The sequence below is a fragment of the Chaetodon trifascialis genome, chromosome 15, assembly GCF_039877785.1.
Source record: "Chaetodon trifascialis isolate fChaTrf1 chromosome 15, fChaTrf1.hap1, whole genome shotgun sequence".
Taxonomy (NCBI): Eukaryota; Metazoa; Chordata; class Actinopteri; order Chaetodontiformes; family Chaetodontidae; genus Chaetodon; species Chaetodon trifascialis.
In genome coordinates this window covers 9,232,115-9,247,028 of record NC_092070.1, presented here as the reverse complement: position 1 = coordinate 9,247,028, position 14,914 = coordinate 9,232,115, and the positions used below count along the sequence as shown (strand labels likewise).

The 14,914-nt window shown below is 42.1% G+C and overlaps 1 protein-coding gene across 1 annotated transcript; it reads left to right on the top strand.

Moving 5' to 3' along the window:
• Positions 1 to 13,056: 13,056 nt before the first annotated feature.
• Positions 13,057 to 14,896, top strand: atp5mf (ATP synthase membrane subunit f). The gene is made up of 4 exons (XM_070981425.1): positions 13,057 to 13,131; positions 14,168 to 14,275; positions 14,499 to 14,615; positions 14,739 to 14,896. The coding sequence occupies exons 1-4, from the start codon at positions 13,116 to 13,118 to the stop codon at positions 14,765 to 14,767; spliced, it is 270 nt and encodes an 89-aa protein (XP_070837526.1). The 5' UTR covers positions 13,057 to 13,115; the 3' UTR covers positions 14,768 to 14,896.
• The last annotated feature ends 18 nt before the right edge of the window (positions 14,897 to 14,914 follow it).

Below are 14,914 nucleotides of genomic sequence, written 5' to 3'. Positions count from 1 at the left end.
GAAAGGAGAGAAAAGAACAATAGAGGGTGAAAATCTGTCTGTGTGGAACCTCTGTGTGATTGACAGCTTTATCAGTTCAGTTCAATATGCTAATGCTTTGTTTTTGGCAGGAGCTCAGTCATATTGCACACCCCCACTGTTGCCATACAGGAGCAGCGCCAGTCAGGAATTAGCTGAATGGTATAGCTGTCTTTTTAGGGGTGCTGTCAGTGCAGCACAACAGACCCAGGATCTGCTGCTGCAGCTGCATCACAGGGTGCGAGGATGTGAATATGAATCTCATTCTCAGTGTCCCTGCATGTCTTTGCTGTCTAATAAAAAACACAGTTGAGATGGTTTGACTCCATTAATGCAAAATTCGGTTCACCTTACTTCTGACTTTACACCACTGATGGCATCAAAGACGAACTGTGTCAGACGATGTAGTGCATCAGAGCTGTGCTGAAGCTGTTCTTTGTGGAATTTTAGCTTTTACAAATAATATCATGCTGATCTTGTAAAGATTATGTGCAGAGACTATTCCCTCTGATATTCTGGATTTCTGACATCCTGCATTCTGGCACATGAATCCAGTGATGTATATCATGATAGGAGAAGAGCCATAAATGAAAAAGAAACTGCAGAGGCCTGAAACACATATAGAAATATTAAAAATGTGTAAAAACTGCAATGGAACTCATTCAGTGCATGGATCTTGCTCTAGTTATTACTTTACTGCACATACTTATAGTATTATAATGTACCTTTGACATAAAATCTGTGAAGCAACAATTATGTACATAACACTTATGCCCATGCAAAGATAGTTGTTTTCTAAATGCAAATTGAAACTGCAAAAACAAGCATGTTTTTACTGTTATCTGTTTTCACTGTGTTCTTTTTCATCACATGTGACTCTGCACAGAAGTTTCTATCATACCCAGAATTAACCAAAACAACCAAAGTCTTGCATACAAATCAAAAAATAATACATACAAGAAATGATCAGTTTCATGTCAGATAGAGAAGGCTGGCATGCAGTGGCACTGCCAGAGGTCTAAAACTCCACAGACCTGGAAAAGAAGTTCTGCTGTGAGAAGAATGTGAAAAAGCGAACATGGAACTGAAATACTATGACTCACTCGGCTCATCTTTGGTTCTAATCAGGTCTAAATACTCATAATAGGTATATATTAACACATACTTCATTTCCAAATCCTTTTCTATTCCCCACGGCTATCCAATTAAACAAAACACGAATGACAAGAGTGACAAAAAGATACAAAACTGCAGCAATGAACGCCAAAGAAATACGAAGAAATGCCAGCTGTTCTTGAAACAGTGCTGTCCGGACAATGAAGCAACACTAATCTGTGAGTTATCAACCGAGCTATTCTTTGTCAGACACACAACCATATCCTGTTACGCAGCAGGCGTTTTGACGACGGACCAGAAACACGTTCTTGAGATGAATTTAATCTGCGTAAAATCCTCTGGATCACGGGGGTGTTGTTTTCTGGTTGTCTGCCTGCTTATCTCTTCAGCTTGGCTGTTTGTTTACCTGTCTGCTTCTCACTTTACCTGTCTGTCTGGGTTATAATTGACTTGCCAGATCTCTGTCTTTCTATCTGTCTATCATCCTGCAGGTCTAGCCCTCCATTTGGCTGCATGCCTTCCTTTCTCTCTCTCTCTCCCTCTCTGTTTTTTTCTTCCTCTCTGCTCGGCTTGTGGAGAGGCTTGCAGCCCTGGATTTATGCTGCGTGTTGAATAGTAATAGTTCGTCATGTTGTTTTAGCCTACAGCAATCTGTCCACAAAAGAATGAGTTACTGTCGATTTACTGGTGTGTGTGTGTCTGCATGTGTGTGTCCCATAAATATTTTTCCAGCAGCTCTGTGTTATGAATGTGTAAAAAGGTCAGGCCGTGTTACGCCTCCTTCACTCAAATGGAATTATTTTTCTGTACAACCAACACCCTGCGGGACTGTACTGACGAAGTGTGAAAGTCTGTGTGTGTGAAAATGCTTCCTTTCAACCTTTTTATGTGTGTGCTGCTGTGTGTACGCGTTTGCTTTATGTATGAGTTATTGTGTGTGCATCCTCCATTTACTCTTTAACGCTATCTTACAGATGTGTGTGTTTGCCTGTGTGTCTTTCCCGTCCGTCCCCTCATCCATCCCTCCTTCCAGCCTGGTAAAAGATGCTGAGCCTCAACAGTGTCTATATTTAGCCGCTGGTTCAATCAATGACGGCAGAGCCACAGCACCATGACTCTGCATACTGATAGTACTACCGCCCATCACCACCTCCGCTCACCTCTGGAGAAAAAGATAAAGAAAGATGGAGAGAGAAATAGAGAGAGGGAGGCAGGGAAATAGGCAAATTAAAGAAATTATGACAAGAAAATGAGGCCAAAGCCACCAAAAACAACAAAAAATCCAGAGAGAGAGAGAGACAGATGGGGCCTTAATCCCATCACACGGTTAGAGGAAGACAGGAAAGAGCGAGAGAAATAGGCACTGGGAGGAAGAAAAGGAGGAGGTAAATATGTGCAAGGCAGGCAGGTGAGGTAGAAGAAGAGGGATGAGAGGAAAGAGACAGGTGTAAATGCAAAGGCAGGGGGATCGAGGGACGGAGACAGATGGAAAGGGATGAGAGAGAGGAGCATGAAGAGGGAAGAGGAGGTGGAGAGTTCACACCAGCAGAGATGAAGACACAGAAAGAGAGAGAGAGAGAGAGAGAGAGAGAGAGAGAGAGAGAGAGAGAGGAGGTGAATAGGATCTGTGGAAAGACTAACAGCGAGAAATGAGTTTCTTACAGAAGGCAGGGAGAAAGAGAGTCCAACGGAGGAAAAGGCAAAAAGTTCACACAAGAGCAAGCAGAGAAAGATGTAACAGACTGCAGTGTTTTCCACACCGAGAGAGCAGAGCGTGCTCTATTGGTGTGCGATATAGCTGAGTGGATTTGAAGGGAAATGAAAGTAAAGAGGCGTAGGAGGCAGGAACAGGTACACTGAGGAAGAAAGAGTCAGAGAGAAAAAGAGTATATTGACAGTGTTGAGATGTGACAACGAGAGATGGCAAGAGCACCAGAGACAGGACGCGAACCACTGTGGACCGGAGAGAGAGGTCAGAACTGAGTCCCCGCTGGCCGGTGTTACACCAAATTCTGTGACACATCAGAATCTGTGACCTGATTAGGAATTCAGCCTGAAGGGTTTCTTTTATTACTTTTTCATATATTTTATTTTGATAGCTGTTACCAAGCACGGTGCCATTGTATTTAAAGTTACACAATGCAGGATTTATGGACTCATGAAAAAGTAATCCCTGTCAATCATCACTGAGGAGGACTCTGCCCTCTGCCTGTATTTTCATGTTTTCTTGTTCTTTTGCCAAGTTTCGGGACGTTTCTGGGCAGCAACCTTTGGGCAGTGGGTGTGTAGCCCCCAGCCAATAAGTGCACAGGTGAGGTCAGGACTTTATGAAAAGGTAGCAAACAGGTGCCAACTGTAAGCAGCGTGCATCCAAGAGGAAGCTACAATTCCTGCATAGTACCCACATATGGTTGATGTGTATGTTGCAAGTTAGCTAAGCATCTGCACGGCCAGTGAACTGGCTGCTATAAAAGTAAAGTACTTTTAAAATCAAAAAAGTATTTTCAGCTGTAATATGGTAGAAATTTCTAATTGGGTCACAGAATCTGATGAGGACCAGCTTTTATCCCTTTAAAGTGACTGTGGCTACACAGCTCTCAAAATATAATATAATAGTGTCTACATACACACACACACACACACAGGCACACACACACACACACACACACAGGCACAGCAACAGGCACACACACATTGTGTTCTTTCTATTTCTGTACAGCAGTCTGCACAGATACACACTCACACAAGGCACATAATCTCTCTCATGCACAAATTATCTCTGTATCTTTTTCCTCATCCAGGACTGTAGACATAAAAATGCAAACACACTCAAACAGAGTACACGCACGCTTGCACACACACTCACACAGTTCCACTTGAAGTAGCTGTGAAAACTGGAAAGCGCCTCAAGCACTTGGAAAGCACTTGCTGTAGATCCACACTATTGTTATGTTTGGCTCTGATCTGTTCCAGGCTGCAATTACATGACAACACCGGTGTAGCTCAACGTCTGTCTTTTTCTCTGTCTCTGGGACACACACCTACACACACACACACACACACACACACACACACACACACACACACACACACACACACACATTTAGGTGCATCCAAGGAACACATATTGGTCATGTATTCTTATAGGACCGTCTACTGACTGCATTCATCCTTTACACGTTATCCCTCAGCCCGTTATCCCATCAAGATTACACTTTTGCTAAATCCAAAATCCAAAACTACACTTCACCTTAAATGTTTCTCAAAGCAATATTTTGGAAAGACACTTCAAATAACATTAAAGGTCCAGTGTTTTGGATTTAGTGGCGTCTATCAGTGAGGTTGCAGACTGGCTCCTTTATAGACAGCTTTTCTGCGTGGATCAAGCAGTGACATCATTAGGCTGCTGTAGAAACATGGCGGTGCAACATGGCAGACTCTGTGGTGGAGGAGACGCTTCCTCTGTAGATATTAATAGCTCATTTGAAGGTAATAACAACACAACAGTTCTTATTTTCAGTCGATTATACACTAATGAAAATACAATAATGAACATTATTCCATTTCTGCCAACATATCCCCCTAAATCCTACACACTGGACCTACCAGCACCTCTAAAGCTGACTCAACACTTTATATAGAAATTTCCTTTCATCATAATATCAATATGTAACATGTGAATTATGCTGTATGAGAAGCTAAACTAACCATTTGCTGACTGTAGCCTTATATTTAACTGACAAGACAGCGAATGAGTGCATCATCCATCCGATAGATAGATAGATAGATAGATAGATAGATAGATAGATAGATAGATAGATAGATAGATAGATAGATAGATAGATAGATAGATAGATAGATAGATAGATAGATAGATAGACAAAGTATAGAAATCTTCTTTGGTTGCTGAGATCCTTCTATTCATAGCTCTGCTGCTCTCTTTTGCTGTTTCCTTTTCAAATCAGCGGTTTGTCACTGTTGTGTAGTTCTGCTAGTGTGCATGTGTGTGCTTTCTCTCTCAGTCAGTTCAAGATTTTACAGCTTTGTTTAACACACTGTACACTCGAATGCACACACACGCACACACACAGACACACACATCCATAACAAATCCCTGCTCTGAAACTCAACACCAGTAACCAAAGCTCAGAGACGCTCAGAAAGCCGGAGTTCAATTACTCCTCTCTCTCGCTCTGTGTCTCTCATTATCAGTGTCTCCATCTTACAGCCGTTGTTTATTAAAGGTTGCTATGTAACCAGCAGCCGCCTCACCAATTCAGTTACACAACTCCGTTTGTGTGTGTGTGCTCCCGCATTTGTGTCCTCGGTGTGTGTTTTAGTGTGTGTTTTAGTGTCTGTGTGTAGTGTAATTTTATTGTTCTCTGTCCTCAGCTGCAGTATTTCACAGTAAAGCAATGGCACCAGTCTGTGTCTAATCTGCTGCGGAGGCCAGGTTGACTTCACCTTCCCCTGCCATACAGACAACACCGTCTCCCAGTTCATTTTGTCCCGAAGTGGCCAGTCAAGAATCAAGTAACACCTCTACAATATTTTATTGGAATTGGAATTAAATAAGCCTACGAGTTTACAGCCATGCTAGCAGCTCTGTGAGGCTGCACTTAAACACAGTGCCTCAGGCTAAATGCTAACATCAGTATGCTAAATGCTCACAATGACAATGCTAACATGTTGATGCCAATTGGCACTAAACATACAGTGCAGCTGAGGCTGATGGGACTGTCATTTTGCATGTAATTGGTCATAAATCAAAATGTGGGACAACTTGAAATTTTGGGGACCATGAATGTGAGTACCAAATTTCATGGCAATCCATCTCAGAGCTGTCAAAACATATAACTCATAACCATGTTAGAGGAAAAATCACTGGATGACCCAAATCATGATGATTCCTCCTCTGGGCTGAAGTGAATGACTGACTGACAAAATCACTGAATAACAGTGACTTCATAGAGCTAAAACGCTACTGTGGCTCAAAAAAATTATGAAAGCTAAACTGGGTAGAAATTGGTTCCATCTTTTCTTGTAGGCATCCACACCTGTTTCAAAATATTAATAATAATGATCATATTAGAAATATAGCCCATGTACCATAAAAATAGCTACAGTACATCCAGCTCTTTAATGGTTTGTGCTGTTACATTTTATAGACAGGTGTAACTGTGTCATTGCAGTGGCAATGAAAATTTATGTTGGTGAAATAAGACGGCTAAGTGGAGGAGAGGCGCTGCAGACAGTTTGTGCTCGGGATGAGGATGATCACGTTATCACACAAACTGCCATAATTAATTTATGTTATCACTTGTTCTGAGATCTAACAGAATTGTAATTCTTTGACATTAAAACAAAAATAAGGTGATAGATCATGTTGGAATCAAAGGATGTCTGCTTTTGTCTTCAGCTGTAGGACAAAAGGGCAGTGGTGACAGGTTTCTTTATGCATGCTTAAAACTACAAGGCTACAGAATAATTGAGTATTAAAGTGGCTCTCATAGCCAATTTGGGGCTTTGGTTAAATCATGAGTCTTGATATATCAGTCTCCAGTCTGCAGTGAAGGAAGCATCAGCTCCTCTGAGATGCCCCTGAGCGACGCAGATTATGTGTACAGTAATTCTATGACTGTGAAGTAGAAATGATAACATTAAGTAACCTAATGAAGTCAGTGGCCATGAAGACCTTCCTTGGATAAACCATCTTATTTATCAATTTGTAAATTAAACCAGCTATGATTGAGACTAAAAACAGAGCTTTTAGCTCTGAGTGCATATTGGAGTCTTCCAGTCTTTATGCTAAGCTAAGCTAACCAAATTGCCTCCTGGCTATAGCTCCACACACACGTTAATGTACACACAAGGGATATCGATCCTTTCATCTAAGTCTTGCAAAGAAAGAAAGTAAGAAATAAATGTCAAACTATTCCTTTAAAGTAGAAAGATGACTGTTATGCATCAAAGCTCATTCTTGACTAAATTTGACAGAGCCATAAAATGTATCGCACAGACAGAATTATGAGGCTTTGTGCTTTCAAACAATGTACAATTTGTCAAGGTTAAGTGAGGACTCAGCTGGGTGCCATCAAACAAAGAAAGAAACCAGCACGTCGAACTGTATTCAGGCTGCTGCTGCTTGTTCATATCACCATTATCTTTTTCTTCAAATACTAATTCTAGCATTAATTCCAAACCAATTTTAAGCAAAGTTGGACAATCACTGCTGGACTATTTTTCATTGTGCTGTTCTGTATTCTGCAGAAGTGTAGCTATGATCAGTCAACGTGCCATTAGTGCCCATTACATTTAAGTGTGTGAGTGAATGTGAATGGGAAAGTTTGATTTAGTGGCTAAAGCCATTATCGCTGAGGAATGAAATGGTCCCTGTGGAGCCTTTCCACACATGTAGTATCCTCTTTCTCTCTCTCATTATTCCTCTATGTCTGTCTGACACACACATACACGCACATGTTTCCTCTGGGAGCCTCATCAGGCCAGCGAGCTCCTTTTAGCAGCTCCCCTGGTGATCTCCATATCTCTAATGAGATTATGGTAGTAATAGGAGAGTTGATAAACTCATTACCCACAACCATCCCTCCTGCCTGCCTGCTTGTCTATCTGTTTCTCTCATTCTTGCCTATCTGTCCACCACTGAGCTCTTGACCAGGACAGAGAAGACGACAAATAAATATTCAGGTCACTGAGAGGAAGAGGAGAAGATGACATTCCTGACAAGGAACATGGTAAGAGGAAAGAACTAGAGAGGCCAAGAGAGCAGGAATAGGGAGGAGAGAAATCAGTGCGGGAGAGAGGATACAGGAAGTGTCAGACAGTTACAGATGAGGGAAAGGAGAAATCACTGACAAGGGCAGAGAAAAAAAGTGTCAATTATAAAGAAAACACAAGGGGGAAGTCTAAAAAATGAAATGGAAAAAAGCGCATGAAGGATGGATGAACAGGGAGTGACTGTGGAGAGTGGCTGTTTAAAGGTCATGTGTATTAGAGAGCCGTGTGCAGAGACATGGGCTCCATCCCCTCCTCTTTTCTCTCCTTTATCTTTCATCTCTTTCTATCCTTCTCTTTCCGCTGCCAGTTTCCCCTTTTGTACTTACAGTCTTCATGTCTTTGCTTCCCTCGTCCTCTTTCATCCATGTCTCCTCTCCCTGTCTGACTACCCCCCCCTTGCACAAACCACCTCTCTCTATAGCCCCCACCCTTCTTCCCCCATCTCTCGTTCTTTCTCTCTCTATCTCCCTCCATCAGCTTCAAAGAGCTGTCTCTGTGGCAGACCTCGAGGGCACCTGCCTCTTGAGGTGGAATAAAATCATCCATCCCCTAGTTTTGTCTGTGTGTGCTTTTGTCTGTGTGTGTATGTGTGTGTGTGTGTGTGTGTGTGTGTGTGTGTGTGTGTGTGTGTGTGTGTGTGTGTGTGTGTGTGTGTGTGTGTGTGTACTTGTACATCTATCTTTGTGAGATCAGACTTGGTTTTAATGATCAAGTTAGAATTAAGTTAGTTAGTGTTAGGGTAAAAGTTGGGCTTAGGTGTTTAGTTGTGATGATTAAGGTTAGGGTCAGGGCTAGGCACTGTGTTAGGTCCAAGAGGGTCCTCAAAAGTATAGAAGAACAAATGTGTGTGTGTGTGTGTGTGTGTGTGTGTGTGTGTGTGTGTGTGTGTGTGTGTGTGTGTGTGTGTGTGTGTGTGTGTGTGCTACAGACTGAGGTGCAGTGAGGCCCTAGGCAGCTTTATAACAAACAAACCAAACCAATAAACAAGCAGGTGAGCCTTGACCACAGGGTCATTCCTGCTTATGGGTAACTCCCAAAATGAGATTGTGTTACAATGTTGTTTCTAACCTTTACATCCCAAATAAAATCTGTGGGTGCATGTATGTGTGCTTGTATTTGTGTGTCTGTCTGTCTCTGCACGGTTGCTGAGTGTGCCAGTCTGTCATTGTGTGTTCACCTCTCTGTATGTTTGCATCTGTGTGTGCATGCGTGCGTGCGTGTGTGCGTGTAGGTGTTCAGTAAATGTGTGAGATTCTGGCGGGCTTCTCAGCAGCACAGACTGAGATTGGATTAGAGTTTCTGGTCCGTGCTGTGTGTAAATCAGACAGATGCGAGTTGTTGGTTCGACCAAGTGTGTGACTGAGTGACCTTCATGAGGAGAGGAGATGAGAGGAGTAGTGTTGCCAGATTGGGCTGTCTTCTGTCCTGTTGTGTGACTTTATATTTGATTTTGGGCAGCTTGTAATAGTTTGTCTGCTTTTTGCACCTTTTGGACATTTGGCTACTTTCAAATGAATACAGAGACTGACAGCAACACTGTCACTGTGGTCAACCCGCTCTCAAAACTGTGAAAGGGGTGGATTGTAGTGATGAACCTACAGAAAATTATCACCTGAATCTGCAGCTGCCCTTGGTTAAAGAGACTTATACAAAATGGGAAAATAGGGAAATTAACCCATACCGGGTTAACTTCATGGTACCTGTGCAGCACTAAACTGCTAACAGTCAAAAGTAACACCTTATGAAAACAGTGGCATTTAGCAGCTACAGAGCTGAGTAGAGACCAAGAACAGAGCTAAAAGAAGGTGAATATTGAAGAGGAAGAAAGCTGGGTAGGCTCAACATGCAAAAACAAATCTCACTTCCTGTCACTTCAGTTCATTAGCCCTACACCGACTGTCTGTAAATTACATTCAGTTCCTCCATGATAGCTCTATGATAAAAGCTTTTTACATAGAAGCTTCCATCTGTCCATATAAATAAAGCCTTTTTCTGTTTAATGTCACATTATCCAACGGACTTCCTGGTGGTCATTTTCCAAAGCAGCAGCTGTAGTTTCAGGTTCACTTAAATGTATAGCCTACAAATAAAAAACACAGGTGGAGGTGTAGCTTCACAAGGATCTTCATTCAGCCGCAGAAGCTCTCAGAGAGGCTCTGATAGGTCAAACTCCCTGCCAGCACGCTGGGATGAACCCAACAAGTATGTCGTCTAGATGCAGGTACGTGTGTGTGTAGGGCCATGTATTACTCACGTTGTGGGGACATAAATCTGTTTACACAGTCACATAGTGGGGACTGGCCTTACCTGTGGGGACAAAATACAGGTCGCCTATAATGTAAATCACTAAATTTCAGGGTGAAGGTTAGAGGTAGGCAGGTAGTGGTTATGGTTACGATTCGGTTAAGTGTGAACCCTTCTACTTCAATTTTATTGTGAGGTGTTAAACACAGAACGGACAGTGACATAGACGTACAGAGTCATGTACAACAAAAACATACAATACATAAATACATCAAGTGACAAGCAGAAACCTAAAGTATATTTCACCATTGCCAAGACCATCGTCAGCCTGCAGTAGTTGAATGGAGAACTTATCATTAGCATCATGAGCGATTAACAGTTAGGTGGCCTGAGAAATAAAAAGTCATACAACCTGTTAGATCAGGCCCTTGGTTGTCTATTGTCTGGAGGTTTGGAGCTCAAATTCTTCATACAGGGGATGAACAGGACACTGTGAAGAACAGAAACACAAACATTGGGTTACATTTAAAGATGAGTGAGTGCGTTGGAGACTCTGATTGGGCTATTTGGTGCCATTCAGATCTGGCAACAGTGAAGAGAAGAAGAGAAACATTTGGGTCAACATGTAGGAAAGAGAGCTGAATCATCAACATCAAAGACGAAACCTGGTAAGGATTCACCCATGTTCCACGCACACACGATTATGTATCCGCCTACTTCACCCTCCCCCCACACACTCACAAACACATACACACATACACACACTGGCTGTCTCTGCCGTGCAACATAAACTGCATGTACTCTACCGTAACGATAAAAATTATCCAAATTAGAGAGATGTTGAACAGTAATCAAAAAAATGTGTGCGTGTGTGTGGCGAGTGTGAGAGAGAGGCAGGGAAAGAGATGAACAGGGGGAAAAAAACAGAGTGGGTGCTGGACATCTATATGAGTCCTCCATCTAATGAAAGTCATTAGAGTGAAGCAGGAAAAATCAGTCTAATAAAGGAAAGAGGTTGCTGCTTAGTCTTGGATGAAGGCCAAAACCACTACTACACACCCTAATTCACTCAGGCTGTGTGTGTGTGTGTGTGTGTGTGTGTGTGTGTGTGTGTGTGTGTGTGTGTGTGTGTGTGTGTGTGTGTGTGTGTGTGTGTGTGTGTGTGTGTGTGTGAAGGGAGAGAGAGATGAGATAGAGAGGGGCGTATTGATCAGTGGGCGTGTTGAGAAGGGACCTGAACTACCACAGCACCACCTCAACCACTCACTCACACACACACACACACACACACACACACACACACACACACACACACACCCTCGGCTGGATAAGATCTGAAGTATATCTTTAGGTATATTATGCACAGCAGTGCTACTGGCTGTTGCGTTGCTCATTGATCGGCTGCTTTCCCTTGAAAAAAATGATGCCTCTGATAGAGTGTCAGGAGACAGCAGTGTGGTAAACCCTTCAGGTCAGGCTGCTGTGTTTTTTAAAGGAGGGAGAGGTTTAAGAGGGTAGTGCAAACAAATCTGCGCAATGAGAACATGATATATTTAGATAGCTTATCTATTTCGATACCAAGGTTAAAGTCTTTTCAGATTATATTATGACATTGAACATACACAACCCCGATTCCAATAAAGTTGGGACAAGCAAGGATGGAGAGAGGTTCACCACTTTGTGAACACATGACTGTATGAAGGTGGTTACTACACGGGCTCGGGGACACTTTGCAAAACTGTCGGTAAACACAGTTTCTTTGCAAATGACTGCATTCTGTTTTAACTTATAATTTACACAGTGTCCCAACTGTTTTAGATTAGGGATTGTATCAATGTCTAAATGCAAAATTTACTCTGGAAATTTACTGTGAAAACTGTAACACTAAAACAAACATTTGCATCTGTCATCAATGACACACAAATACAAAAAGCAAGACTGTGCAAAAAAAAAAAGGAAAAGCATACATTAGGAGAGCAGTTCCCCCTCAATATTAAGCAATGTCTGCTTGTAGCCAGTAGGTGTTTTGAGTGGGGACGTCATCCAGCTTGTTAGCAAAATGACCAAAATGCATCCCTGTTGTTAACCTGCCATCCAACCCCTGGTAGCAGAGAGAGCAGGAGCAGAGGGGTTGTTTAGTTGAATATGTTAGTCTAGTCTGCCTGACTCACTGATGCTTCATCTGACTGAGGTTTGAGCAAGTTAAACTCTATGGCTCTGAAATATCAGTGGCCTAACTGTGCTGTGTGTTGATAAATCCATGGTGCTGTCTGTGGTGCTGAATAGCAAATGGATTTGTATTTACATGTTTCAATCTCAGTCCCACGCTTCTGTCAGTTTTATCTTGGATCTATAATGTTCTCTGAAATACATAGTATGAATACTCAATTATATATTATATTGTAGGCCATATACTCCATAGAGACGTGTCAGAGAGTCTAAGGATCATCAAGGCATTCTGCTGCCTGTAGTATTCCTGTAACCCTGTAACAGTGAGGGATGGAGTTAGTGTTAGTTAGTTATTGCTCATAACATGCAGTACGGCTGCAATCAAAAAATATTCTTTATTGATTACTGTTTAGTTGACAAAATGTTGAAAATGCCCATTCCAGCTGTTCCGTTTCAACAAAACTGAACATTTCAATCTTCATGGAGGGAGGATTCATGGCAGGGCTGTTTTTAGCTGGCTTTAGGTAAGTGCTCCTCAGGGCTTGTCTGAAAACACGGTCTTTAAACGCAGCTTGCCTGTGCTTTTATGATTGTCGTCGTTCTGTGCGTTGTGTTGTGTCTGACAAGCCTTCCGGCGTAATTATTAGACGTGTGGTTTCATTTCTTTTGCTGCCCTCAAGCGGAGACGTTAAAAAACTACACCTCCTCCCATAATGCACCTCCTCCGTTTAATTCCCATCATCCCTTCCTGCGAGTTCTCTGCACCAGTCAAGATGGCGGACAGACCAGGTAAAATAGCGTGTCCTCTGTTAAAAATAAATGTAAATGTGCTCCGTTATGTCTTTTGTTTTTGGTCAACTTTAACGTTTTCTCAGACGGTTTGTGTGTTTCTGTCAGACAGGCCGTTAATGAGTCACCTGAAGATCTTTGTGTGACCGAAGGCCGCATTTAATCCTTTGAGTCACGTCAAGGACTTTGCGTGTCATTGCTAGTTTTACAGTTAAAATGAATCTGCGAGTCGCCTCTGAACATTTAATTGTCATGATCAGCGATCAGAGACGTTACATTTGTTTTGCATAGTGAATGAAGCTATTTTAAAACGTTGTCTTTGCATTTCTAAGTTATGTTATCTCTTAGCGAGCTTGCACGGTAGCTTTAGCGCACAGTGTAAACTTCAACTGCAAGCGATATTATCGTGTTAATTTGAATCCAAAACAAATTAACCTGAAAAAACTAAAACACGGAAGACCCTGCTTTGCTTTATGGTGTGTTTTGAAGGAAATGCCAAGAATACGTAGTTATTGTAAAGCAGCTCCACACCTGGTGGATGTGAAATGTGGCCCCACAGTTTAGGTGGAAAGTAACAAACAGTGTATTTGAGTGACAATATGAGCAGCTGCAACTTCATTTTATAGATTCAATACTTTTTCTTTCTGACATTTCAGAGGTGGAGTTGTTGTCACAGAATATAGGGCTTCAATTGCTGATTATTTTCAGTATTGATTAGTCTGCCGATATATTGTTAGAATAATAGTGTTGTTTAAAAACTCTTGAAGAAGTCTTTAGAGTTCAAGGTGACATCTGAACACTGCCTTTAAAAGTCAAATATCGTTGCTAATTAAGCTAATCATTGATCGAAACTGTTAATCAACTCATCAGTTAAGTGGTCAGTCATCTTTAGCTGCATATACCGTTTTATGAGCTGTGGCTTATTAAAAGTGTTAAATGACCCCCCTGCCTAAGTCAGAGGACATTACCAGAGCTGCAGCCTGCGTGGCTCATTATGGACAACATGTAATCAAACTGTCTCTCCACCTGTGGCCAGTTCCCATAATCGAGAAGCGACTGATGGATGTGAAACTGGGAGAGCTGGGAACCTGGATCGGAGGTCGAGACTTCAGTCCCAATGGCATCATCTCATCCGTCCGCAGGGGTGAGGAAATCTGTTCTGACACTTTGTTTTGGATCCCCAAAAAAACCTTTAGACCTTTCACCATGTTCGCTCACATGCTGTTAAAATCAGTGCTGTAGCGTTTTATTCAGCTCCTCAGGAGTAGTCGCTCACATCGTTCATAATGTGAAGATGATGCTGCACAGCAGGCTGTTGTTCTGTTGTGGTTTATGCTGCTTTCTTTTTTTGCCTTCTTCTCTCCCAGGCCATGATAGATACTACAACAAGTACATCAATGTGAAGAAGGGAGGCATTGGTGGCATAGCTATGCTGCTGGCTGGCTACATTACCATCAGCTACATGTGGAGCTACGACCACCTCAGTAAGAAATGCATACACGCCTTGTTGAGCATGTTCCACCTTGTCCTGTGAAGTTTTTTGAAGCATAAATGTCACATCTGATATTTTAGTTATGAACTATTCTTTTCTCCATCTTCTCTTCTAGAACATGATCGCTGGAGGAAGTACCACTAAGCCCCTTCAGCAGCCATCAGACCTTCAGGGGTTGAACTTGAATCTCCTTGTTCTCCCTGCTCTTTCTACTCTCAGCTCTCTGTTGTTGAATATGTGACTGTTGTGACCAATAAACAATATAAAGATATACTGTTGGATATCATGTGT